The 25,875-nt window shown below is 36.8% G+C and overlaps 1 protein-coding gene across 2 annotated transcripts in view; it reads left to right on the top strand.

Annotated features, from left to right (window-relative positions):
• The window catches only part of zc3h18 (zinc finger CCCH-type containing 18), a 160,302-nt gene that overhangs the window by 104,494 nt on the left and 29,933 nt on the right, over window positions 1–25,875 (top strand). For both annotated transcript variants that reach the window (XM_039763519.1, XM_039763518.1), the window contains exons 8-13: window positions 5,906–6,020; window positions 8,064–8,323; window positions 12,168–12,353; window positions 12,482–12,613; window positions 13,741–13,842; window positions 24,552–24,695. In XM_039763519.1, the coding sequence (XP_039619453.1) occupies window positions 5,906–6,020; window positions 8,064–8,323; window positions 12,168–12,353; window positions 12,482–12,613; window positions 13,741–13,842; window positions 24,552–24,695 (939 nt within the window). The remainder of the gene's footprint in view (window positions 1–5,905; window positions 6,021–8,063; window positions 8,324–12,167; window positions 12,354–12,481; window positions 12,614–13,740; window positions 13,843–24,551; window positions 24,696–25,875) is intronic.

The following is a 25,875-nucleotide window of genomic DNA, read 5'->3' as shown; positions in this document are numbered from 1 at the left end:
TTATGAACAGAATCGGTGACAAAGGGCAGCCCTGGCGGTGTCCAACTCTCACTGGAAACGGGCTCGACTTACTGCCGGCAATGCGGACCAGGCTCTGACACCGGTTGTACAGGGACCGAACAGTCCTTATCAGGGGGTCCGGTACCCCATACTCCCGGAGCACCCCCCACAGGATTCCCCAAGGGACACGGTCGAACGCCTTTTCCAAGTCCACAAAACACATGTAGACTGGTTGGGCAAACTCCCATGCACCCTCCAGGACTCTGCTAAGGGTGAAGAGCTGGTCCACTGTTCCGCGACCAGGACGAAAACCACACTGTTCCTCCTGAATCCGAGGTTCGACTATCCGACGGACCCTCCTCTCCAGAACTCCCGAATAGACTTTTACAGGGAGGCTGAGGAGTGTGATCCCTCTGTAGTTTCTCCACCAGCATACTCCAAAAAAAACCTTGCCCTGTCTCTCTCCTTCCTACTTCTGTGTGCTTGCATTCTTTCTGCTAACATGAGGGTTTCAGGCCTGTATTTGAGCTAGTTCCAAAGTGCATTTTGCCCCTCCTTTTCCAGCACTTCTGCCTTCCTCCATGTTTTCTGCAGTACCTGTCTCTACGTTAGGAAGAGGTTCTACTCAGCTTCTGTAGGCCTCCTTAGCCCAATGGCTTACCTGCTCCCCTGCTTTTGCTTGTCTGAGGGATTCGATGCTATGTTACCTCATTGACACATTCATGCTGGGTGACATGCACTTGCTGCTGAGTAGATATATATTCCTCCCTCCAGCCATCTGTAGTGGAGGAATCATGAGCACTTTCTGATTCCTCTTTGTCTGACCTGCTGGAGCAGTGCAAGGTCACATACAGTATGACTATTTTCACTACACTTTGCCTTCCCTTGATGAAGTCACAGCATATGAGTCATCTCTTTGGAGTATGCAGAGCTGAATTTACTCAGGATCCTTTTCTCATTCATCTTTGCCAAATCAGTGTGATCCATCCTACCTCAACTGTTTACAGTAGTCTGTCTCTTTGTGTATTATTTATTCTATTATGTTATTGTCATTGTCATAGCATGAGTAATCATACTTTATGAATTACTGCTTAGTGCTGCTGCCTCACGGCTCAAAAGTACAGCTTATAAAGGCTGCTATGGTCACAGTCTTTTTAAGCTTTGTATGTGCTTATTGTGTCCATGTGCATTTTCTATTTGTGTATGAGCGCAGATAAAGAGTGAGCATTTTCCTTGATGGGCTGGCTTATTATCCAGGGTTATTTCCTTATTCTGCAGAAATAGGCTTCATCCCCCAGTGAATCCTGTATGGGAATCAGTCAGTTCTAAAAGTTGTTAAAGGAATGAATAATAAGCAATACTTATTGTATGTACATACAAATGGTAAAACTCTAACTCAAAATAAATGTATTTAACTGATGCAGTTATTCAAATCCGCTTTTAAATTATAACTTTATTTTCTTATTTCTTATGTTCTTAGCTAAGTGAAGTTCAAGAATTCTTCATTCAGTCTGAAATGAGAATTAACACTGGAATTACCAGAGCCTACGAAAAAACTCGTAAATCCGTCCCACCTTAAATCGCTTCTTAAAATCGTTCACAGCTCTCCACCAGCGTCTTTTGTCATCTAAATGTGCTGATAAAATCAGGCTGCAAGCAGCTGGCTATTCCATCCCCCAACGAACGTAGAATGTGCACAGACTTCTCCCAGCTCATGCCTTCATTGATTTTTTGGGAGTGAAGTGGAGTTTTAGAATGGAAATAATAGATCCTTATTTGGAACACACGCATTTCATGTGTGTTCCGTTTCTACAGTAATCTGTGTAAACACATTTTTAAAACAGAAACATTTTTCATATTCTAGTAGTAAATGACAAAATGTAGACATAAACTGTATAATGTATGAAGCCTGAAGTGCAAATATCAAAGAAACACTTTCACAAAAGGTACAAATATAACAGAACAAATGCACTTTAGAATAAAAGTGTAACTGCAGAAAAAAAACCCACCTTAGCAAGCCATATTGACGTATATTCACTACAACTAGCGCGGTGGCATAATGATATCAGCTGCTGACTGGGAATCAAAAGGTCATGAGTTCAATCCCTCAACACTCCGTTCTGAGAAGAAAACTGATCTTATTCTTACTATTTTAGAATAAAAACATACATTTGATTTCAGTCTGTAACAGCCGGTGTAATTTCTGATACTTGTAAAGGTTAGTTTTGTTTTTTTTATTCACTTTTCATTCTCTCAGTCGCGTTCAGGATCCTTCCCTAAGCCCTTCATTTCGCTACCATTGGTAAGAAAATGTATTGTGATACACTGCAGATCTAGCGTTGGAGCAAGAATGCATATCGCATTTTTGCCATCACTGTACTTTGTATATGTATATGGGAAGCTCTGAATTTTACATGTGCCTTTACGCTGTAGGAAGTGAGTAAATAAATAAAGGTAAATAAAGAACTGAAGCTTGTTGATGCTGCATCATCTTTTCTTTTTCCATCGTCTTTTCCTGTAAGAAGCGTTGTACACACTTCTCTCTATGCTGTGGTTTCTATTACACACCTGAAAGAGAGACAATATACAGTGGTGTGAAAAACTATTTGCCCCCTTCCTGATTTCTTATTCTTTTGCATCAAACACATTTAACCATTAGTCAAATATAACACAAGTAAACACAGAATGCAGTTTTTAAATGATGGTTTTTATTATTTAGGGAGAAAAAAAATCCAAACCTACATGGTCCTGTGTGAAAAGGTAATTGCCCCCTGAACCTAATAACTGGTTGGGCCACCCTTAGCAGCAATAACTGCAATCAAGCGTTTGCGATAACTTGCAATGAGTCTTTTACAGCGCTCTGGAGGAATTTTGGCCCACTCATCTTTGCAGAATTGTTGTAATTCAGCTTTATTTGAGGGTTTTCTAGCATGAACCGCCTTTTTAAGGTCATGCCATAGCATCTCAATTGGATTCAGGTCAGGACTTTGACTAGGCCACTCCAAAGTCTTCATTTTGTTTTTCTTCAGCCATTCAGTTTTATTTATCTCATTTAATTTTTCAATCAAGAAATCACATAGAAGATGTAGTACTTTAAGGAAAGTTTAAAATAAAAGTACTTTTAAATGTATCCACACAAAATTTGGGAATGTCTGTTAATAAAGGCTTTTAAAGTACTTAACATCAAACGTTAATCTATAAAATTCTAATGTTCTATAAAACTCTAGAAATATATTTTCTTTATTTAAAAGGTGAATTTCTATAACTGATCATGGAGTGTGTAAATGTGGTTGAAATTCAGAATTAAAACTTAACATGGATGGACCAACCTGGTACACTCCAAAACATATTGCAAGGCTATCTTCACAACTCCACACAGTGTCATGAACTGGTTGCTACAGACCATGCAGCATGCTCCACATGGCAGAATCGAGTATTTCCAGGATGTATAAGACACCACAGACATACAGTGGTGTGAAAAACTATTTGCCCCCTTCCTGATTTCTTATTCTTTTGCATATTTGTCACACAAAATGTTTCTGATCATCAAACACATTTAACCATTAGTCAAATATAACACAAGTAAACACAAAATGCAGTTTTTAAATGATGGTTTTTATTATTTAAGGAGAAAAAAAATCCAAACCTACATGGCCCTGTGTGAAAAAGTAATTGCCCCCTTGTTAAAAAATAACCTAACTGTGGTGTATCACACTTTAGTTCAATTTCCGTAGCAACCCCCAGGCCTGATTACTGCCACACCTGTTTCAATCAAGAAATCACTTAAATAGGAGCTGGCTTATTTTATTATCTTTCATGTGAGTTTAAGAGACATGTAAATGAATAGTAACAGTACATACAGTGGTGTGAAAAACTATTTGCCCCCTTCCTGATTTCTTATTCTTTTGCATGTTTGTCACACAAAATGTTTCTGATCATCAAACACATTTAACCATTAGTCAAATATAACTAAATAATAAAAACCATCATTTAAAAACTGCATTTTGTGTTTACTTGTGTTATATTTGACTAATGGTTAAATGTGTTTGATGATCAGAAACATTTTGTGTGACAAATATGCAAAAGAATAAGAAATCAGGAAGGGGGCAAATAGTTTTTCACATCACTGTATGTCTGTGGTGTCTTATACATCGTCTTATACGTCTTATACATCCTGTCTTATACACATGTTTGGTGTTACGAAGTCGGCGATTGTTCAAGTAAAACTTTTGCGACACTTTATTACGTCAGTCGCTACAGTATCAAAACAAAGATAGTAAAGATTGCATTAGCGCAAGCAAAAGAAAATTAATCATCAGTACCAGGGATCATTGAAAAAATAGAAGGAGAAAGCGAGGTCAGAAATAAAAGGCAAAGAGCAGAAAACAAAGTCTTTTCACCTTCGCATCATTCAATGCACAAAACATAGAGTTACACAATAATGGACCATACACTATGAAAATTTGTGGTCCCGCAACAGTTAAAGCAATGACAAGTTTAATTTCAAAGAAAACACAATTCGGTCAGGTGTATATTAATGATCACACAGAGAAGCAATGCAAATTGTAACAGGCGACAAGAAAGGTATGTATTCCGCGAATAACATTAGACACCTAAGGAGATCTTGATATGCCATTCATATTAAAATGTTTTACAGTTTCCCATGAGAATAGCTTTTGCTATGACAATTAACAAATCACAGGGACAGACTTTAGAAAAAGTCTGATTATTACAGAAACAATATTCCCTCACGGACAGTTACACGTTGCGTTGTCACAATGTGTTTCCAAAAACGGAATCATAATTCAAAGCGATCTTGAAGAAAAGGTAATTCCAAATATTGTTTTTAATGAAGCTTTAAAGTAAAAGTGCAAATAATGAAATTGAAACAATTCCAAAGAAAAAAAAAAAGCTTTTAAAATTGTATATCCGGTTACCCGTGAGAGACACTTTAACTTGCTCCCAGCTCTTAAAACAATGACAAGCAAAACACGCAGCTTGCAGCAGATGATCTGACCACTTCTCCTTGCATGCGTTCAGCCACCCTAACCAAACCCCTCCCTTCATAACGCGAGCAGCATTATTCGTCCTGCAAGAAAGAGAGTTAACTACGCCCAGGGTCGGAATTAAAGGACGAGTATTGTTTTTACAATGTCACGCGAGACAAAGCAGTGACCTATCATTTAAAACAAGTCCACGGACATCTAACCTAGTAGTTGTTGGATTGCTTTTGGCAGACAAGCATCATGTGCTCCCAGCTATTAAAACAACGACATGCAACAAACAGAACAGGCAGCTCGCCAGCAACAGAAAGACAGCAGATGATCCGACAGCATTTCCTTAGCCTGCATTCAGCCGCCCCCCTTCACAACGTGAGCAGCGCCATACGTCCTGCGAGAAAGAGATGTAACCATGCCCGGGGCCGGAAATAAAGGACAAGTATTGTTTTTACAAACATGTAACAATTCCCATGAAAATAACAATCTCTTTAAATTGTATATCTGTTAAACCAAACACGGGGGTGAGCGAGTAAAGCAAGCAGCAAACCTAGATTTCTAATTTCTATATGGTACCCAAAACACAGAATCTGGGCAATAACAGTTCACTTAATTAGCCCAGTTAAAAATAGAAGCTGGTTGGAACAAAAACCTGCAGCCGTTCCCAGGACCAATGTTAAGTACCCCTGAATTAAACCATCAACCACATGGTTTAAATGTTTAAGCGGTTTAAACTTTAGATGGACATTGCTGGCTTGCATATATTTACTTATAAGTTCACTTTTCTCATGCAAATCTTTTGTTTTACAGAAGTTTTTTATTGGGCTAAGTTTCTTATCAGTGGAAAAAGGATTTCTTTAAGAATTGTGTAATAGTAATTAACCAGCACTTCTTGTTTTAATGTTTAGGAATGATCCCTATGCAGATCCTTATTATGATTATGAAATGGAATGCTTTTACAGAGGAGGACAATATGAAAATTTCAGAGTTCAATACACAGAACCAGAACCCTACCACTATAGAGTAAGTATTTAAGATTAATAGTAGATGTATACAGTAGTTCAGACATTGTTAGGTGTCTTGATTTTGCTTAATGTGATAATTGCCAGAAAAGGCCAGTGTCAGAAATGGATAGGTAATAAGTATAAATTTGTTGCAATCTACAAATTATAGAAGTGTTCAAAACTTAACTGCGAAGCTTGAATGTTTTTATTATTATTATACTGTATTACTCATTAGGGGGTACAGTGAAGCAGCAATTTGTGCCGCTGCCTCACAGACTCTGTACACCCAGTCATCTGTTTGCACATTTTCCCCGTGTGTGTTTCTGGAGTACTCCTGTTTACTCTCACTTTCTCAAAGATGTGTGTTATGTTAATTGGCAATTCGAAATTGGCCCGTCAATGAATGTGAAAGTGGAATTGTGCCAGAGTGGGCCCTGCGGTGGACTGGTAACCTGGTTGGTTCATGTATTGTACCCAGTTTTGCCAGCATAATCTCTACAGACACTCACAACAATGAACTGGATTAAGTAAATTTGGGAATGCCATGCTAATACCTACTATACATCACAAATAAAACTAAAAATTATTTTATCTTTTTAAGAATGTTGGTTTTGCTTATATGTTCTCTATAGAAAGTCAGCACATTTTCTGGTGTAAACACCTGTCATCAGAACACTCAGAATGTTTTAGACAGTTTTTGTGTATTTATGCATTGCAGCACACAACTATATGTAAATACAAATGTAAAACTTTAATTCAAAATAAATGTATAAAAATATAAAAGTATTTATTTTTTGCTGTTAATTTTTTCTTGCATTGACATCTAGAATAAACTTAAGTACATTCATTCTTTTTTATTTCAGCTTCTTATAGTTCTGGGTCACAGGGTGGAAGCAATGCCTTTCCTGGCAGCCCTGAGCATATAGTAGGAAACAGCCCTGAACAGGGCCCCAGAGCTAATCACAGGCACACCCACACATACAAGAGGAGTCCAATCAACCTTAACAGCACATTTTTACAATGCAGGTCAAAAACTGGCATACTCAAAATAGTGGAGTCAAACAGTTACATTCAATCAATTGATCAAAGAAGATTGGGGGCTCCCCACATGAAATTGGGCTTTAGGCTACATTTTCAGCACTCTTAAGTTGAAACGTGCAACAGACAGCCTCCTGTTTTACTGATTGAACACATGAATCTTAAACTATAACATTGTACACTGCGCCCTTTCAAAGTTATTCTATGAGCTACACTTACAAATCAAGTATAGTATTGAGAACTTCAGCAAGCTGTCATTCTCAATAAAGTCAGAACTGTGATCAGAATATGACTCAAGGTCTTCATGTTCCATATCAGTAGGTAACTTTTCTTGGACTTCCTCAACCTTATGTTTTCATTTTTGAAAAAGAAGAACATGTTCTGCTTATACAAACTTCCAAGTCATATTGCAGTTCAACCAAACAGTTCTTATGTACTCTGACAGATGCAAATGCTTAACAGTGTTTAAAGGTAAGCTGTCATATGCACAGTATATTTCGTGCCTTTTATGTACTGCTATGACATATGCCATGAATTACTAATCACAGAAAGCTATACATCATTGGAATGCCCTGAACATTACCTATCCAGTTGTACTGAGACTTTGATTGTATGTGGCTTGACATAAGTGGGACCTTTTACAAAAGTAGGTTCACTCAGCTGTAATGTGCTGCTTCCCCTGGTATATGTGTGTGCAAATTGCACATTTTGCTAATGAAAGAGAACAGATAAAATGGGCACTGATGATTTATTTGAACAAAGAATCCCTTTGGTGATGTAAAAATGCCATTATTGCTTTTGATTGACTTATGGGTTTATTTCAACATACACAAACAAACTTTGAACTTTGTCAGTGTTCCTCTGGTGAGACACTTAATATATAGTAGTCCAAAAACATTTGCTTAAATGCCGTAAGAACTGATATAGAGGGTAAATTCCAACAATCTTTTTTTTTTTCTTTTAGAAAATTGACTAACTAAACTTTTACTGAAGTCTTAACTAATGGCAATTTCATTCATTACAGGAAAGGGAAAGAGAACGGGATACCAGAGAACGACAGCGGGAAAGAGAGAGGGAACGAGAAAGAGACCGTGAAAGAGAGAGGAGGCAAAGAGAACGAGAACGAGAAAGGGAACGAGAGAGGGACAAGGAGCGTCAGAGAAGGAAAGAAGAGTGGGAAAGAGATCGTATGAAAAGAGATGAAAAGGAAAGACCAAGAGAAAGGGAACGGGAAAGGGAGAAGGAGAAGGAAAAACCCAAACCTAGATCACCACCACCACCTAGGTAAGCCCTTGTGTCCATATTTTTTCCCCCCATTAAAAATGCAAAAAAAGTTTAATAAAACTGATGTACAATACCATTATGATACCTTATTAAGAGATATTTTTCCAAAATACCTAAAGGATACACAAATAAAAACTTACACATTTAGTTTAAGAGTAAGACATGCATATACAATTGACAATTTCTGAGGGGGTGCCCATTTGTCAAATGGATGCATGTGACAATAGCACCACCACAGTGGTACAGTGTAGAAGTCCTGCACATACCCAAATACTGTGTATGCGTGAAGGACATTAGTAAGATACGTTGGATGAGTTGTATCCTGGAAAGAATTGTACAATGCACTGTCAGGACTTTAGAGTACATACAACCTAGCAATTGCTGGAGGCATGTGTTCCAATCATTTTAGAGAGTGTGAGGCTAAGGCTAAACCCAGTAGCTGGCAATACCTCCTGCCAACCAGAGGTGTCTTGCTCCAAGTATGGAGTATGTGAAATTGTCCTGTCCCTCTCATCAGCTACCTCTGAGACCTGGGTTTTCATTTTAAAAATTTGTGCACAATAATCCTGAGTCCTAAGTTTACAATTATTTATTGAAAGTCCATACACACTAATAAATGTTTCTAAATCCTTACCTGCTTGTGGCCTTTTTATAAATCATCTTAAAGCTTTGTGGACCTGAAATATATGGTAGGGTATGATGCCATATACAGTCCCTGACAAAAGTCCTGTCGCTGAATTGACCTGAAGTGCCGCTAAAATATATTTCTAATCAAGATTTTGTTACAAGAAGTGGGTCATTTCAATCCCATCAGCTTTTGTAATAATGTTTCAGTGCAAAACGAAACTGACAAAAAAGTATTCTAATATTCACAGCTTGGTAAAGCCCATTGAGTCAATTTTTGGCAAGACATAAGTGTTGTCGCCTTGTCATATGAGCTTCACCTGTGACTAATAATGGATCGATTAGGTCTCAGGTGTGTATAAAAAGAACCCCAGTACACTAGACCTTCACATCAACTGCAACTAGACCTCTGCAAACATGCCTAAGATTCACCCTGAGACTAAAGTGTTGATTATCAAGAGGCTGAATACCAAATCCACTGCTGATGTGGCAAACACCTTCAATGTGTCTCAGCGTCAAGTTCAGAGGATAAAAAAAAGATTTGAAGAGACTGGAGACGTTTTTGACAAGCCCAGGTCAGGAAGACCCCACAAGACAACTGCTTGAGAGGACCGTTTGTTGGCTCGAAAATCCAAGGCCAGCCCATTTTCCACTGCAGCAGAGCTCCACGAGAAGTCCCTGTGTCAACCAGAACAGTTTGTCGGATTCTGTCTCGAAATGGCCTCCATGGTCGAATCAGTGCCCATAAGCCAGCACTAAACAAAAGACAATTGAAAAACCGTGTGGCATTTGCCAAGGCCCACAGCCTGCTAAAAGGATGGACGCTGGAAAAGTGGCAGAAGGTGGATTTTTCAGATGAATCTTCTGTTGAATTACACCACAGTCACCGCAAATATTGTAGGAGACCTACTGGAACCCGCATGGAGCCGAGATTTACCCAGAAAACAGTGAAGTTTTGTGGAGGTAAAATCAATGTCTGGGGTTACATCCAGTATGGGGTATGCGAGGGATCTGCAAGGGTGGAAGGCAACATCAATAGTCTAAAATTACAAGAAATCTTAGCTACCTCTTATATTCCCAACCATAAAAAAGGCCAAATTCTGCAGCAGGATGGTGCTCCATCGCATACTTTCATCTCCACATCAAAGTTCCTTAAAGCGAAGAAGATCAAGATACTCCAGGATTGGCCAGCCCAGTCACCAGACATGAACATCATTGAGTATATGTGGGGTAGGATGAAAGAGGAAGCATGGAAGACGAAACCAAAGAATATTGATGAACTCTGGGAGGCATGCAAGACTGTTTTCTTTGCTATTCCTGATGACTTCATCAATAAATGGTATGAATTCTTGCCAAACCGCATTGATGCTGTCCTTCAAGCTCATGGAAGTCATACAAGATATTAAATTTAGATCTCACAGCACCACTACTTAATTTGCTGACATATTTTTGGATTTGCAGTAAAGTTGTTCATTTTCTGTATAGGCGACAAAACTTTTGTCTTGCCCAAATTTGACCTTTCTGTCTTGATTAAATGATAAATCTTTTTTCAGTGAAACTAATTTATTTCAGTGTATTAAACATCATTTGGGAGGGCTTTAGCTTTTCATATGAGCTATTTCTAACACCAGTTGATTAATTAAAAGTCAGGTTAATAGCAGGAGTTTCTACAAAATAGAGAAACGACAAGACTTTTGTCAGGGACTGTACTGTAAGTAGCAAGAAATCACTTATGATTAACTTGTTAAAATGACAAGTAAATGTGAGTTCTAAGCAAAAAGCAAAGTTTCTTTCCAAATGAGATAAGAGGTAAATGAAGTAATATTTGCTTTTTATGCTTAGCATTGAGTTTACTTGAAAATCAAAATACACTAGATCTTAAAAGTTGGGAATCGCCCATGATTTTTTCATGTTTTGATAGAAATTAATACTTTTTATTAAGTTGCAATTAAGTTCATTTTAAAATATATATCAAGACATTACTAATGTTGCAAATGCCTGTTACTGCTAAAAATTACTGATATCTGTTCATTATTCACATGTGACATGTTTATTGAGAAAGCAATTTAATGTGCTCATTCTTGAACCTAGAATTACATTTTTAGGAATACCAGTATAATAATTAACAGTTTTGACAGATATTTTATTTCATTATAAACTGATTGGAAGGTACTTCTGAAACATCTATATATAAATCTAAGGGTTTCACAAACATTCCTTTGTCAGAGTCTTCTTGCTTGATACTGTAGTGAAGAAAGAAACATGATTTGCCTTAAAGACTTAGATGACCAGATCACACCACTGCCTGTAACAGATAAAAATTATCAATACATTTTGGATATGACTGCACCAATTAATGGATACTGGTACACAAAGAAAAGCATGCAGAGGATGAAGTACTTCATTCCCATTCCATTAGTAACCTTTAACGCTACAGGCTGGAAGACTGTGAAAAATCACACCATAATCTTGTTGCCCAAGTATGCCACCTAGTAAAGCATGTGAAAGTATGTTGGTGCCAGTCCCCCTCTCACTCTGTTTCATAATGCACAATTAAAGCTTGTATTTTCACAAAAATGAGTCCTACTTATCCCTATTAAATAAGATAGTATCCACATCTAAAGTTTTGAAATGATTCTTCTGTATAAACATTTATATATTTGGCACAAACTAGGAAATGTTAAGAGTCTTTAAGATTTTGAAACAAAACTGGAGTACCCAGAAAGTACTCAAGATTGTATCTCTCATGTCTTTGGGAATCCTTCAGCATCTGTGATTCAGATTGAAGGAAATAGTACTGCTTAGAGATGCAGATTATCATGTCACCTTCCAAGGAAATGTGGTGCTTTGAGAATCTCCTCTCAATTTCCCAAATCTTTACAATACTACTCAAACAGAAGTCACATGAATAAAAAAATGTGATGCAGCAGCATAAAAGGGCAAGTTTATCTTGTATTACTACTCACCTTTTTCTCAGTGACAGAAAGGGCAACACAGTTTTTTAGTGTTTTTGTTCATATTTCCATTTTAAAACAAACATTTTATCAATCAAAACTCCCAAATTTATTTGTCCTGTTAATGATTGTCACAAAAGTTGATTACTTTTGCAGAAACAAACTTGTGATATTTTTAACGTTGTTATTGCATTTTGCTGCTGTTAAGGCAAAAATATTTTTTTTATCATTTGCATTGCAGTTAATGTGACTTATTTATTTAACAGACAGACAGAAGCACCACCTAAAAAAGAAATAGGGCTTCCACTGATAAAAAGACCAGATGAATGGAAGGACCCTTGGCGTCGGTCTAAATCTCCCAAAAAGAAACTTGGGGTGTCTGGTTCACCAAACCGAGGACGGAGGAGACACCGACCTTCAGGATCTTCAGTATCTCTGTCAAATTCCTCAAGGTATTTAAGTGAATATTTTTCATTATAACAGACTCTTCACCAAAATATATATCTTTGTATGTGTATTAATTTTCTCACCATTAAATTCTTATCAGTATGTATTGTTTTGTCATTTTCTTTTGCCTTAGGTCATCATCACGTTCATCGTCATATTCAGGGTCAGGTTCATCTCGATCCAGATCTCGATCTAGGTCATCATCTTATAGTTCCTACTCAAGCCACTCTTCTCGGCACAGCTCGTTCTCTGGAAGCAGATCAAGGTAACAATATTGCAGACTAAATTTTATTGATATCAATCCAAAATCTCTATTGATAAATGACACTGGTTTTTGGAGTGTGAAAAAAATGTAATTTAAAAAGAAATTGCACCTTTGGAATGTTTTATCAAGTTATTAATTTAATTTCTTTTAATTTTTATGTAAATACATCATTAAATTTTAGATGCTACATAATCATTTTTTTTTTAGTTCTGGTAAATTATTTTTATGTTCCTTGTAACTAAATCTCCCTTCATTATCAATCTCAAAATCTATTATTATTAATCTATCATTTCTCTGCTAGTATTTTACATAGTTTGGCCTTTAAAAAGGTAAACAGTATATATTACCTATGTAAATAATAAGCAGCACTTGGCAAAGTGCCAGTTCACTGCAGTGTTCACATTTACACACAGTTAATTTATACCTACAGTATATGGACCCAATTTAGAACCAGCAGGTAAGCTAATTTGCAATAAATTTAGTAACGTGGGGGGAATAAAAAGTACCCAGAGGAAAACCTACTGTAGATAAAGATGGGAAAAACAGGCAAACTCCACACGGAAGATTAGAGTTTTGAATTTGAACCTGGTATGCTGTATGTAACACAAGCAACTGTGTCAATTGTAAATACATTATTTTCATTTATCTGAAGCACCATAAGTAAATTATGTGCTAGAAGATAAAAGTTCTGAAGTTTGCTTCCATGTGGAGGGTAATTCAGTCTTCTAAAACCACACTTCTGGCAATATGTAGTTTAGAGAGCAACAAGACTCCACAGAGCGGACTGCACTTGAAATAAAGAAGTTTGTCCATTTTGTGTCAATAGAAACAATGCAACTAAAACTTAAAGAAGAAAATACAAAAGGATACATAATGTATTTTTACATTCAATAAAAGATGACACTCCTTTTTCTATGTAATGTTGAGTTCCTTTGTTCACTTACCTCTAGCTATAAGGATAATAGTTGTCTGTTTGTGGTATAGTCTTCTTTTTAATTGTGTTCACACACAATGACATGAGCCATTGAAAATAAAGTTTGTTTTATTTGAATAATATTCTTTTGTGTACATATTGTGGGAACTATTCCCTTCTAAAGAATTTGGCTGCTTTATCTTTTCTTCTTCAGATCAAGATCCTTTTCTACCTCTCCATCTCCATCCCCAACCCCTTCTGCTCAACGAAATGCTGCAAAACCTAAAACAGAGTTACCTGGTCCAGTAATAAAAGGGTAAGAGTCTAATTTTCATTTATGTAACATTTTCTACCCATAAATTTTAAGTCTGGTATTTTTCAAGTCGAAATTACATTTTCACAGTCATGGTATACATTAATTTGCTATGAAAATTCTCTTAAGTGGAGAATTTTATATTTAAAAAATAGCTACCTCTGTTACATCTTTATATCATCTGCATTTTAAGTTGTAGCCATTACAAAGGAAATGGCTATAGCAGGGAAAATGCAATTGGTTCATTGTAGCCAGGCAAAAGCATTTCTGGGTCTGCTTACAGTTGTGAAAGTTTTCTTGCAGCTGTTTTGTATCAAAATACAAAGAAACTGCTAACAATAAATCACTCTGAAGAAAGATACAGGAAAAACATGGCACTGTCACAAACACAATAGCTGAGCTGTTTTCTAAGTGCACTGTTGGTTGAAAAAGTCAGTAAGCTGAAAAAAAAAAACAAAAAGGCCTTTGAATAATGCATAATGTCATCAATCAACAGGATGTAAGAGCCATGCTAAAATTGGCCACTTATTGCACACAGAAACATCATATATCATTGAAAAGAGAAGTTATAATTTTACGTGAAATTCTGATCATTTTCGCTTTAGTGACACAGCACATACACAAGTGTTTCATGTCATTGGAGACAGCCCTATACTTCAATACTTTCCACAATCAAGTGAAGTCAGACTTGCAGCAAAATGTCATTAATATTAGACTGTGCTTTATTGTGATCCTGATAGGTCTTAACCTTAAACCATAAAATTTAGTTTCAGTCAAGTACACATATCTTAACTCTTTTAAGAAATATTTAATTCTTCACGGCTTAATGAAGCATTCTAAACAGAGCAACACAATTCTTCCTACTGAATTTTCAAATATCATGTCCACTTCAAAAAGTTATTTGAAATTCCTAAAATGCCAATCCATAAGCTGAACTTATACATTCAATGACTTGGTTTTAAAGAATCAATAACAGGCATGTCATTGTATCTTCTATGTTGTGTTTTTACATTCACGTGTATGATTCACAATTTTGCTCTCATAAAATGATATACAGGGTGGGCCATTTATATGGATACACCTTAATAAAATGGGAATGGTTGGTGATATTAACTTCCTGTTTGTGGCACATTAGTATATGTGAGGGGGGAACTTTTCAAGATGGGTGGTGGCCATTTTGAAGTCGGCCATTTTGGATCCAACTTTTTTTTTTCAATAGGAAGAGGGTTATGTGATACATCAAACCTATTGGGAATTTCACAAGAAAAACAATGGTGTGCTTGGTTTTAATAGACGAAGCTGGAAAAAGCAACTCTTGACTACAGAACTAATCTGTTATTCAAAAGAGACCATGATAACACCTAAAGCCAGATTGGTAGATCTCAAATAAATTATTGGAGTTAAGGTGATAAACCAATTGATTATAAATAATTATTTCTAATATTTTAGCCAGAAATGGCAATTGGGAAATTGGGCGAAAATTGGCTAAAACTCCAGGATCTAATTCTGCCTTTTTTAGACAGGGGCACACTGCAGCATGTTTAAAATATGAGGGCACAACCCCCTCACAAATAGAACCATTGATAATGGCTAGTAAAGGAGGACCCAAAGCATCAAAGGCTTCCACTAAGAGGCATGGTGGTACAATATCAAGACTGAGAGCTGGTTTAAGGGAGTCAATAGTACTTTTTAACTGTGAAAGTGAGACAAGATCAAAAGATTCCAAGATAATGCCATGATTAACAGTAGGAAGTTCATAGCCATTTGAAACAATACCACAGCAGATTGTATCAATTTTACTGACAAAGAATGAAAGAAGCTGCTCACATGAAAAAACAGTACTACTTAATCCAGTCTCAAAATGAGGTTGAATGGCCACATTAATTGAATTAAATAAGAGCCTAGAATTCTTAGAATAACGGGATACTAAATCAGCAAAGAAATCATATTTAGCTTTCTTAACTGCAACCTAGAAGTTGAATAGAGAAGTCCTAAAAATATGTTTAGAAACAATCAGTCCATCTGTTTCCCAATGCCGTTCCGCAGTTCAACAGGCGCAGCGTAGCGGTCACGTAGCTTCATTTAGCCAGGGAGCAGGTCTTCCCTTATTACATTTTATCTTGAGCGGAGCAATTGAGTCTAAAACCGTTTTACAAGGAGATTTAAATTCTAAAACAGAATCATCGATACTATCATATTGGACATCAAGACTAGAGAATACGGTTTTAAAACCGGATATAATAGAAGAATTTAAAAAGTGAGAAAAGTGTGGAGCACAACTAGTAGTAGGTACATCAACAGTAATATTCAAATCCATCATTATAGAAAAGTGATCAGTAAAAGAAACATCGCATAAGTCAATATTATTAACTGAAATATCACGTGGAAGAACGAGATCAAGGGTGTGACCAAGAGAGTGAGTTGGCTTATTAATATGCTGGATAAAATCAAATGAGACCAATAGTGATAACAAGTCATTAACCAAAGGTTTCAATTGACAACAAACGTGAATGTTAAAATCACCAACAATAAATACTTTGTCATGGGAGTGGGTAAAATCAGCCAGGAGATCAGAGAATTCAGAAATGAAGATTTCATTAATTACAGGAGGTCTATAAACCACAGCAAACAACAAAGAAGGGGAGCTGCACACTTCAAAAAGTTTCAGTTCGAAGCTACTAAACGGACCTCTTTTAATGCTCTGACACAAGAACATATTTTTAAAAACAGTGGCAATGCCCCCACCATGATGAGTCAGCCGAGGAGAATTTAAAAATAAATAACCTAACAGTACCAAGTCAGTAAAACATGAAGAGTCACCATTTACAATCCAGGTCTCAGTGATGAAAAAGAAATCCAGTTTATTTGAGATAATAAAGTCTTGCAGAATAAAAGTTTTATTAGATACTAATCTCACTTTCAAAAGAGCAGCCTTGATAGAAGTAGAAGAGCTTGCTGTGGGACGAGCACGGGTGAGTGTGCGAAGATTAGCAGCGTTTACTCCCTGAGAGCACACTGAGGAAGAGTGATGCTGCCTTGAGATGGAGAAATTAAATCCGGTATCCAGTGCCCATGGACCAGGGATGGAGTCCTGTGCAAGAGAAGATGGGTCATAGACGACTTGCAGGCATCGGGAATCCAAGCTCTGGGACTTGAGTCGGCATTGTTTAACAGCAATACTGGCTCTTCTTCCATGGCGGCGGCAGGCATCCAGCTCACTGATACAGGTGGACACTGGCATCCAGGTGAAGAAATGAGGTGATGAATAAAACAAAGGAGGAGGTTCACATAATATCCCATCAGGAGATGAAAATTGAGAGGAAAGCAAGCAAGAAAATATGTTAAGTAAAGAATCACAATCATAGGACAGTGACCACTGAGATAAACTAATACATAAAAATGAAGTTAAAACATAGATTAGCGAGACAAGCCAGCCACACCAGTCAGTGCAATCTTATCTCATCTTAACATCATCTGAATGTCAGGTTTTTCACTTCTCGGATGCAATGATGCAAGCGTTTAGTTATTGGAATATTTATTAAATATTATTTAAATACACTGAGTTATAACATTTATTTAGAGATGAGCATTGATTCATGTGTGTGTGCCAAGTACCCCTCACTGCTGGTATTTGAATCTGTGGATTTCATTAGTCATTTTATCCATTAGTCAGCTTTCCCCTCCTAAACTGAAAATAAATACTAGAAAATCATCATTTGTCAACGACTTGGATTGGATTTTATAGGCCATAATTGACCATCAATCACAGATGTTCTGTTGTTAGTGACTGGTAGCCAGCATCTACCTAAATTCAATGAAAGGGTGCTTAAATTATTACATACCACAACTTTCTTTGGAAGATACAGCTAAATTGTTTGAAAATAACAACAATGGAGAATTTGTCAAGCTCAAATTGCCACCCCACACTTCAGATTTAGTCAATTTTTGATTGGGAAAAAATGTTATCTATATGCCAAAGAATGGAGGAATTTTGGCAATTTCGCTCTTAATTTGCATAGATATTCTTGTTTGTAACAGATTAAACAGATGTGTAGCATGGCGTCAGTGTTACCAGTTATGCAAATACACGTTTAGATTTAATCAGGTTATCAATACTGATATTTCAACGTGGGAGGTGTGGTATCCCAGAGTGTGTTTCTGTCACACTATTATGACGATCTTTCTATGTTAAATGCTTCATTGATAACAAATGGATGGACTGCAGTAATCTTAATATATTTAGAATGATGAAGCATTGCAAAATCTTTAATGGGATTGTGACATGCTGTGCTTGGGAACTCATCAGCACAGTTAAAATTCTGAAGTATGTCACCTCATCTGCTCTATATTGAAATAAACTTTGGCCACAGATCAGTGTTCAGTGAACTTTCCTTATCTAACATTGCCATGTTTAACATATGGCTCGTCACTGGTAAAGCTCTACAACTTTCTAATTCATTGGAGACTGTAATCTTGGTATGTCATTCCCTTACCATTACGTCATGACCCAAGTTGCAGTCATTGGTTCTTAGTGGGCTGTCTAAGCAATCAGCAGGGCTGCACAATATGTTTCCCCTTTTCTATGTGAACTTGTTTGTTCATGACCATTTCAACAATGAGGGGGTTTGTATTATGTCCTAGTAGGACCCTTTTATATTATCCCGAATGAGCTCCAGGTGTGTCCCGGCATTCCTCCCTGGACACGCCCCAGTGTGGCGGAAATGCCGGTTGTTCTCCCGGAAGCTTTCCGGGTGTCCCTTTTCTTCTTCCCCCCAGCACTTCCTGGTGTGGCGGAAGTGCTGAGGTCCAGGGTCTCCAAGGCAATGGGGCGCCCCCTGGCGGCCCCCAAAGCAACCAGGAAGGCAGCCCCCACCTGATCCAGGGTGGGCATTGATCCTTGGTCCCTCAAGGCGTCCCGGCCGGGTCGTTGCCCCTGGCATCCCTGACAAAGCATACAAAAATTATTTATTCATGACTTCTGTTTTCCTGTTTATTTCTTAATCTAATTCAAAATTTTGACTTTCAAATATTTATCTACTATTTGGTATTTAATGTTTGGTATCAGTTTGTATTCTGTTTTATTAATTTGCAAAGTGCACCCTGTGAGCCATAGAAGAAAGTTTTGAAGTTTATCATTCACAGTTCAACACAGTGCACATGTTTGAACTAAGATACTTTGTCATGTGAATATGGGTATAATTTGCAGTGTGGATGGGAGGAGTGGAGTGAAACGGTGACACTACATACAGAAAGTGGGGTTCACACAGAAAGAGATCGGCTGATGTCAGTAGTGAAGCGGACTGCTTACAGTGATCGATGACAGGCTCTGTGTAGCTAACAGATGGAGCTCTCCATTTAGCTGAAACTGGAAAGTGCTCGCGGGTTTGCTTTTCTCACTGGCAGTTCATCTCAGTGCTTTGAAATGTATAAACACAAAAATTCTAAGTGAGTGAAGTAGTATAGTAAATGATTTCAGTCAGTGCTGGTGACACACTAACAATACCCAAGGAGTGCAGTTGGGGAGGGGTGGGTGAGTCACTCCTACATTTCCACAGTTACCAGCTCCTCAACTGCTAGCTCGCTGATTATAAACAAAAGTAAAATACAAAAGTTAAAATCAGACAGAGCAATTGTAATCAAAGAGAAAAAGCAGTCTTAAACAAATGAGTTTTAAGTTTAGATTTGAAAAGTGAAAATGATTCAATATTTCTAAGCTCAGATGGTGGTGAGTTCCAGAGCTTGGGAGCAGAGCAACTAAAAGTTCTGCTCCCCATAGTGGTAAGAAGGACGAAGGGGACAGTCAAGTGGAGGAAGAGGATCTAAGAGTACGGGAGGGAATGGCAACATGGAAGAGATCAGACAGATATGGAGGGGCAAGGTTGTGGATAGCCCTAAAAGTTAACAGAAGAATTTTGAATTGAATGCGGAACTTAACTGGAAGCCAATGAAGCTGCTGCAAAACGAGAGTGATATGATGAATAAGAGGGGGTTCTAGTAATGATGCGGGCAAATGAATTCTGGACCAGTTGAAGCGAATAAAGAGATTTGCGAGAAAGACCAAATAAAAGGGAATTGCAATAATCCAGACGAGAAGTGACAAGGCTATGAACAAGGATAGCAGTGGTGTGGGGAGTGAGGGGGGGGCAAATATGATTAATGTTACGCAAGTGGAAATATGCAGACTGGGAGATGTTATTGATATGGGACTGAAAGGATAAAGTACTGGCTACTGGTACTTGAATTTCCCATGGGATCAATCAAGTTTATGTCCATCCGTCTGTCTGTCTAATTTATCTATCTAATCTATCTATATTTTTCAAGTCCAGCCACAAATTCTCAATTGGATTGAAATCTAGATATTAACATTGTTGTTTTTAAGGCATTCCTTTGTACCTTTGCCTTTTTGATTGTGTGTAGTTATTGTCTTTCTGGAAACCAGATTTCCTCCCAAAGTAAATGTTTCTTGCACAATGCATCAGTTTTTCCTTCAGGATTTCCCAGTATTTTGCTGCATAAATTTTATTCTCTACCCATACAAGGCTTCCAGGGCCTGCTACAGAGAGGCAGCCACACAGCACAATGCTACCACCATCATCCTTCATGATGGATGTTGTGTGACTTTGATAATTAAAAGTGTTAAAACATAGAATTTAGTCTGATGGCCTAAAAGATCAATTTATTTCTGCTTGGACCATAGAATCTTCTTCCTGTTGCCTTCAGTCCCCCATTTACCTTCTGGCAAACTACAGCTATGGTGTTGTGCTTTTTTTTTATATATAAATAAATACTGTGATTAATGAAGCACCTGGGCAGCAGTTGTTTTATGCACAGCCCCCCAAATCTCAGCCACTGTGGCTTGAGACTCCTTCAGTGTTACCATAGGTCTCTTAGTAGTTCCCTTTACTAATCTTTCTTCTTTCATGATCACTCAGTTTTTATGGACAACTTCTTCCAGGCAGATTTACAGCTGTGCCATACTCTTTACATTTCTTAGTGGCTTATTTAACTGATCTCCAAGTGATATTCTGTAACTTGAATATTTCAGTTATTTTGTGTTCTATATTTGTAATTAATTTATACCACATTTCAGAGTTCTCTTTGACTTAAAGGAATCTTTTTTGTTGATCAGTATTGAAAAAGCCACTAATTAAAACCACTTTGATTCAATGCTGTATATCAATTAAATGCAAAAATTTTCCCAGTGGTGGATACTTTTTCTAGGTACTCGGTGTAAAAAAATGTTATAAAATTATACTAACAAAAAGCAATTTATGCTCATATCACTGACACTAAAATAATTATTTGTTGCTGATATTGCAGCAAAAATAAAAAATGTGAAAATTAAATTATGTGTTATAAATCTTTAGTGATACGTTCAAGTGCTGAAAGGCAAGATGAAGTGTTTAATCCTTTTAATAGATTTCAAGGAGGTGAGTATATTTCATGTATTCCCACAATGTATTGCAGTTGTTTTTTGGTGCCTTAAAGTATTAGCGTGTACTAAAGTGTACCATGGTAAAGTAATTTTTTTTCTTCTTTTGCAACCAGTTTTTACTGGAATCTTTCTTTAATGTTGTAAGCAATATAAAAGAAAATGAATGAGTATTTCCAACTATTGAAAAAATCCTCTATTCAAGACTCATTAAAATTACCTAACTTAAAGTAGTGAACTAGGTAACTTTATTCAGAAAATGTTCTTTTTTTATGTAGTTGCTACCTGCCCTGCTCAGACCAACAATACAGCTATTAATAAAAAGTTTGACATTGAAAATCTATTATCTTGTCTCAGTTACTTGAAAATGATACATCAGAATATTTAGATAGTTGCTGCAAAAATTCATTTAATATCTGCTAATGAGTCATTATTAATGGCAAGGCTATCCTCATAATGTTTTCTCATCTTTTGTTAGACACATATTTACACTATGTAAGTAAGCTCTGACAAAGTAAATCTTGCAATGGAAAGTGAGAAGCCTCTTTTAGTAAAATCCTGTAGTTTTAAAGTGCTGCTTGTAGTTAGGCCCATTTTCCTCTTAATTGTTTACATCAGTCATGCAATAATGAATAAGTAATGAAAGCACCATTGCTTTGATTAATTAATGTCAATTGGTATAAATAGCGGGAGAAATAATTAATTTTCATTGTGTTCCAGGGTATACTATAGTGATGAAAATGGTGTGGTTGAAATCAATACAAGCATTTCAGGACTTTTCTTTACCTTAAGATGTTGTAGTCAACTTAAGTGAAAAATAAATGGATTATTTTGACTACATGTGTTGTGATTTATTCTTACTTAGCAGCCAAAACACTATTCTAAACATTTACGGTAATCTTGATTCAGATTTTTGTGCTAATATGTGCCTGATTGGTGATTTTGTTCACCATCCAAAGTGCTATCGGTAAACAGCAGTCATGCACAATTTTAAATGAAGTCTAGTAGCAATCCATAACACTGTGACTTCAGCCCGTTTGTGAAGACAGCATAGCCTGCTACAGTTAAGCAGTTATATTTCTGGCAGTTGTGCTGGCCTTGCAAAATATGCTTCATTTCATATATGCACAAACACACTATGTTAGGTTCCTGTTTTGATCGTTGTAAAATTAAAAAAAAAACTTTTTATCTTTTCGTTTTATATTGACCATCTTTCTAGATTATATGAACTGTTGGGTATTTTATTGCATTTTTCCTGCTTAGACAAGGAAAACTGCTTGGAGAGTCAAGCTGCCAAGAGTTGTTTATTGTTTTTTGGACTTCTCACTGCCTTCAGTTTAAATGGGAATCAGAAGATACCAGAGTGTGGAGCTTTCACAGTGTGAAGTAAAAGTGGTGCTATTACTGCATTTTTCAACATCTGCAATACACATTGACTTTGATTGCTGTTGTTTTTTAACTAATACATCCATCTATCCATTCTCCAACCCACTAAACTAATACAGAATACATCAAAAGTAAGCCTTCTTTATATACTGCACCAGCACTTGGTCAAGAATTTTTACTTTAAATTATTTTGATATGATATTTTACACCACTTTCTTGTGAGCTGTTTCCAGGAGTGGTCTAATTTCCAGGATGGTCTTTGGTCACCCTACTAAAACTAGATTTCAAAAAATAGATTTCAATGCTATATTTATATGTTTTGCCCCAAACCGTTGGCTTGCTGTTGAATTTGTGGAGTTTCTTGAATCCCTTCCTTTATCCCAGCCCGTGACTGGCCCTACTCATACGCTTGGGCACACTTTAAATCTTGTCTTATCCATTGATACTTATGTCATCCATACCCAGGTGACGGAAATTGGTGTTTCTGATCACAGTGAGGTATTGGCAAAGTGTATTAATTACACATCCTGCCTCTAACAATCACCATATTGCAACATTTTACAAATTGAAAGCTATTGATGCTGCTTTTTTAACAACAGTATTATCCATTTCCCTGACTGGATTTTCTGAGACTTTCACATTAGAGGAATATGTGGATTTTAATAACTATAATATAATTAGCAACCTTACTGGTTTTGCTCCAGTAAAGGCATATTATGTGTCATTTGATTCTTCATCCCCTTGTATACTGATCAACTCAGAGTAAAGGGTTGCTGACTTGTATGTAGATGGAGAAAGACAAGTCTACCTCTGCATTAACAAGTTTCTTTCAGCATCAGCAAATGTGCTCTGCTGTGTCAAGACAGGCCTGGTTCAATCTTTACTTCTAAGTTATAAATACTAGTTATTTAGCATGCAGCAGTATGTATAGTGTACACCCCACCTTAGTGACTCGCCCACAACACCCCAAAAAATTGTTGCATCTTTTGCTGCACCCACTATTTCCATTATGACATTTCAAACTATCCCCAATACCTTACAAGCTCGTTTGTGTCATTCACGCCTCTACCCCTTTCTTATATGTCTCTTTGCAGTGTAAGTTTTCTGTTTGACTGTTTCACAAGAGGTGGTAATATCATGACAAACATTTATTATATTTTCATACCATAGAACTGAAAGCTGTCAGTTATGCGTGAACAGGCTTGATTATAAGGTTACATCTCAGATCCACTACTACTACTTTAAATAGAATGTTAAATTGAGGGCAGTATATCACTTGCCACTGAATGTGTACTTGTATAAGCTCAGCTAATTACAAACATGTCCATGACCCAATCTGGCTAGCGGCCCATAGTTTAAGAAACACTGGTATATTGCATATGCTATTAAATTGTTTCATCTCATTTCACATGATGGCAAAATGAACATTAGCCCCTCCCCCCAACAGGGGTGTTAATCTAAACTCAGACTATCAGGTCAATATATCATGTTATTTACACCTTGCAAAATGTATCTAAGTTCTTACCAAATTTTCCATTTCACATAAAAGTATTTTTTAACAATACATAAAAGCCACCCATTTAAGTAATGATGAATCCATGAAATTACTTGCACCATCAACCAACACATGTCAAACAAAATTCCAGAAAGCTGTCTTTTGCACATTTATCAGTCTAACTTGTCATGGTTGGTTACAGAAATAATTACATTCAAAGTGTCTGCTGTCAGACTGCTCCCAACTAAATCTGCAGTTGTATATTACCTTGTCCTTTTTATAGACAAAGTTCTAGTTCTAGCATGCATAACCTTTATAAACACTTGATATTTGTTTTGTCAATCTACGGTAGTAATCTTACTGAACAGGGAAAAACCTGATGGTTATTTTTTCTTCCAGGGAAAAGCCTGTAAAGAAGCCATTAACTCCTCCACCTGTGGTGCCACCAGGGAAAGGTGGAAAAGTAATACCTGATGCAGGGAAACCGCCAGAGATCAGGGAAGGAAGAAAAAAGGAACGACAACAGCATAACCCATCTCGAAGGTAAGAAACTGATGAGTACTTTTTTTTTTTTTGGTTTTGTTTGTTTAGAGAAGTTTTATGTTTTCAATTCTAAAAAATATTGTATGTGTGTATTAGGGCTTGAAATTTATAAAAAAAAAAAAAATCACATAATTGTATGGAATTTATTGTATCTAACCTTAAAATATACAATTATAAAATAAATACATAAATCATGAAATAAATATAAACTAAATCACACAATGAATCTAGAATCAACACAAATGATTTTTTAAAAATGTAATGGCATAGTTTAAACTTAAACAATGTCCTTGAAGCCTGACCTTTCAATGAAATACTACTTGAGCAAGTGCCACCTAAATTTGAATGCCTTCCTAAAAGGTAAGTTGAAAAGAATGCAATAAGAAAGCAATGCTAATGTATTAATTATCAAATTGGTATGGCATATGAGATACTAAACTTGTCAAAGTAAAATTAAACAATTAAAACAACTGTAATTATGCTCTAAACAAGTGACAGGTTTACAATGAGAGCTATCCAAGTGTGCCGTATAGGACTGCCTATATGAGTGGGCAAAGAGATGAAGCAGCTGGGAAAATGTGTTCAAAGTGCTCACTAAGTACTGTGTCTGCGAAGGCCAACATCCAAGCTGAAACAAACCAAAGCAATTTTACAGATATACAGCAAGTTCCTGAGATATGTCATGGACACAACCCTGGCATCCCTGCACGTATAGCATTTGTAGATTGTGCTGATGAAACAGTGTACTGCATATGTTTTTGTTTACAATGGGCAACCTAAATAAATGGTATCAGTCTGCTCAGGATTACAATGGGCAACCTACATAAATGGCATCAGTCTGCTCAGGATTACAATGGGCAACCTACATAAATGGTATCAGTCTGCTCAGAAAAGGTGCTTTTAAAATGCTGAATTCTTGATTTGGAGAGGCATTCTGGAGTGATCAGGGAAGTTAAAAGAGGGAATTGCAATATACTGCACAAATGAGTTGCTACTAAGCTAAAGCTGTTTTGAGACTTTTATATTCAAAGCAGTTTGCGATGTAGTGACATTTACTAGAGAGGGACCAAACATTAATAATGTAATGATGGAAGCCACACTATGATAAAGGGGCATTCCAAAAGAAATGGTCACCTATGCTTAGGAAGACTGGTTTTAGGTAAGAACAATAGAATGCGTG

Source organism: Polypterus senegalus, chromosome 9 (assembly GCF_016835505.1).
Source record: "Polypterus senegalus isolate Bchr_013 chromosome 9, ASM1683550v1, whole genome shotgun sequence".
NCBI classification, from domain to species: Eukaryota; Metazoa; Chordata; class Cladistia; order Polypteriformes; family Polypteridae; genus Polypterus; species Polypterus senegalus.
This window is presented reverse-complemented; position numbering and strand designations above follow the sequence as displayed.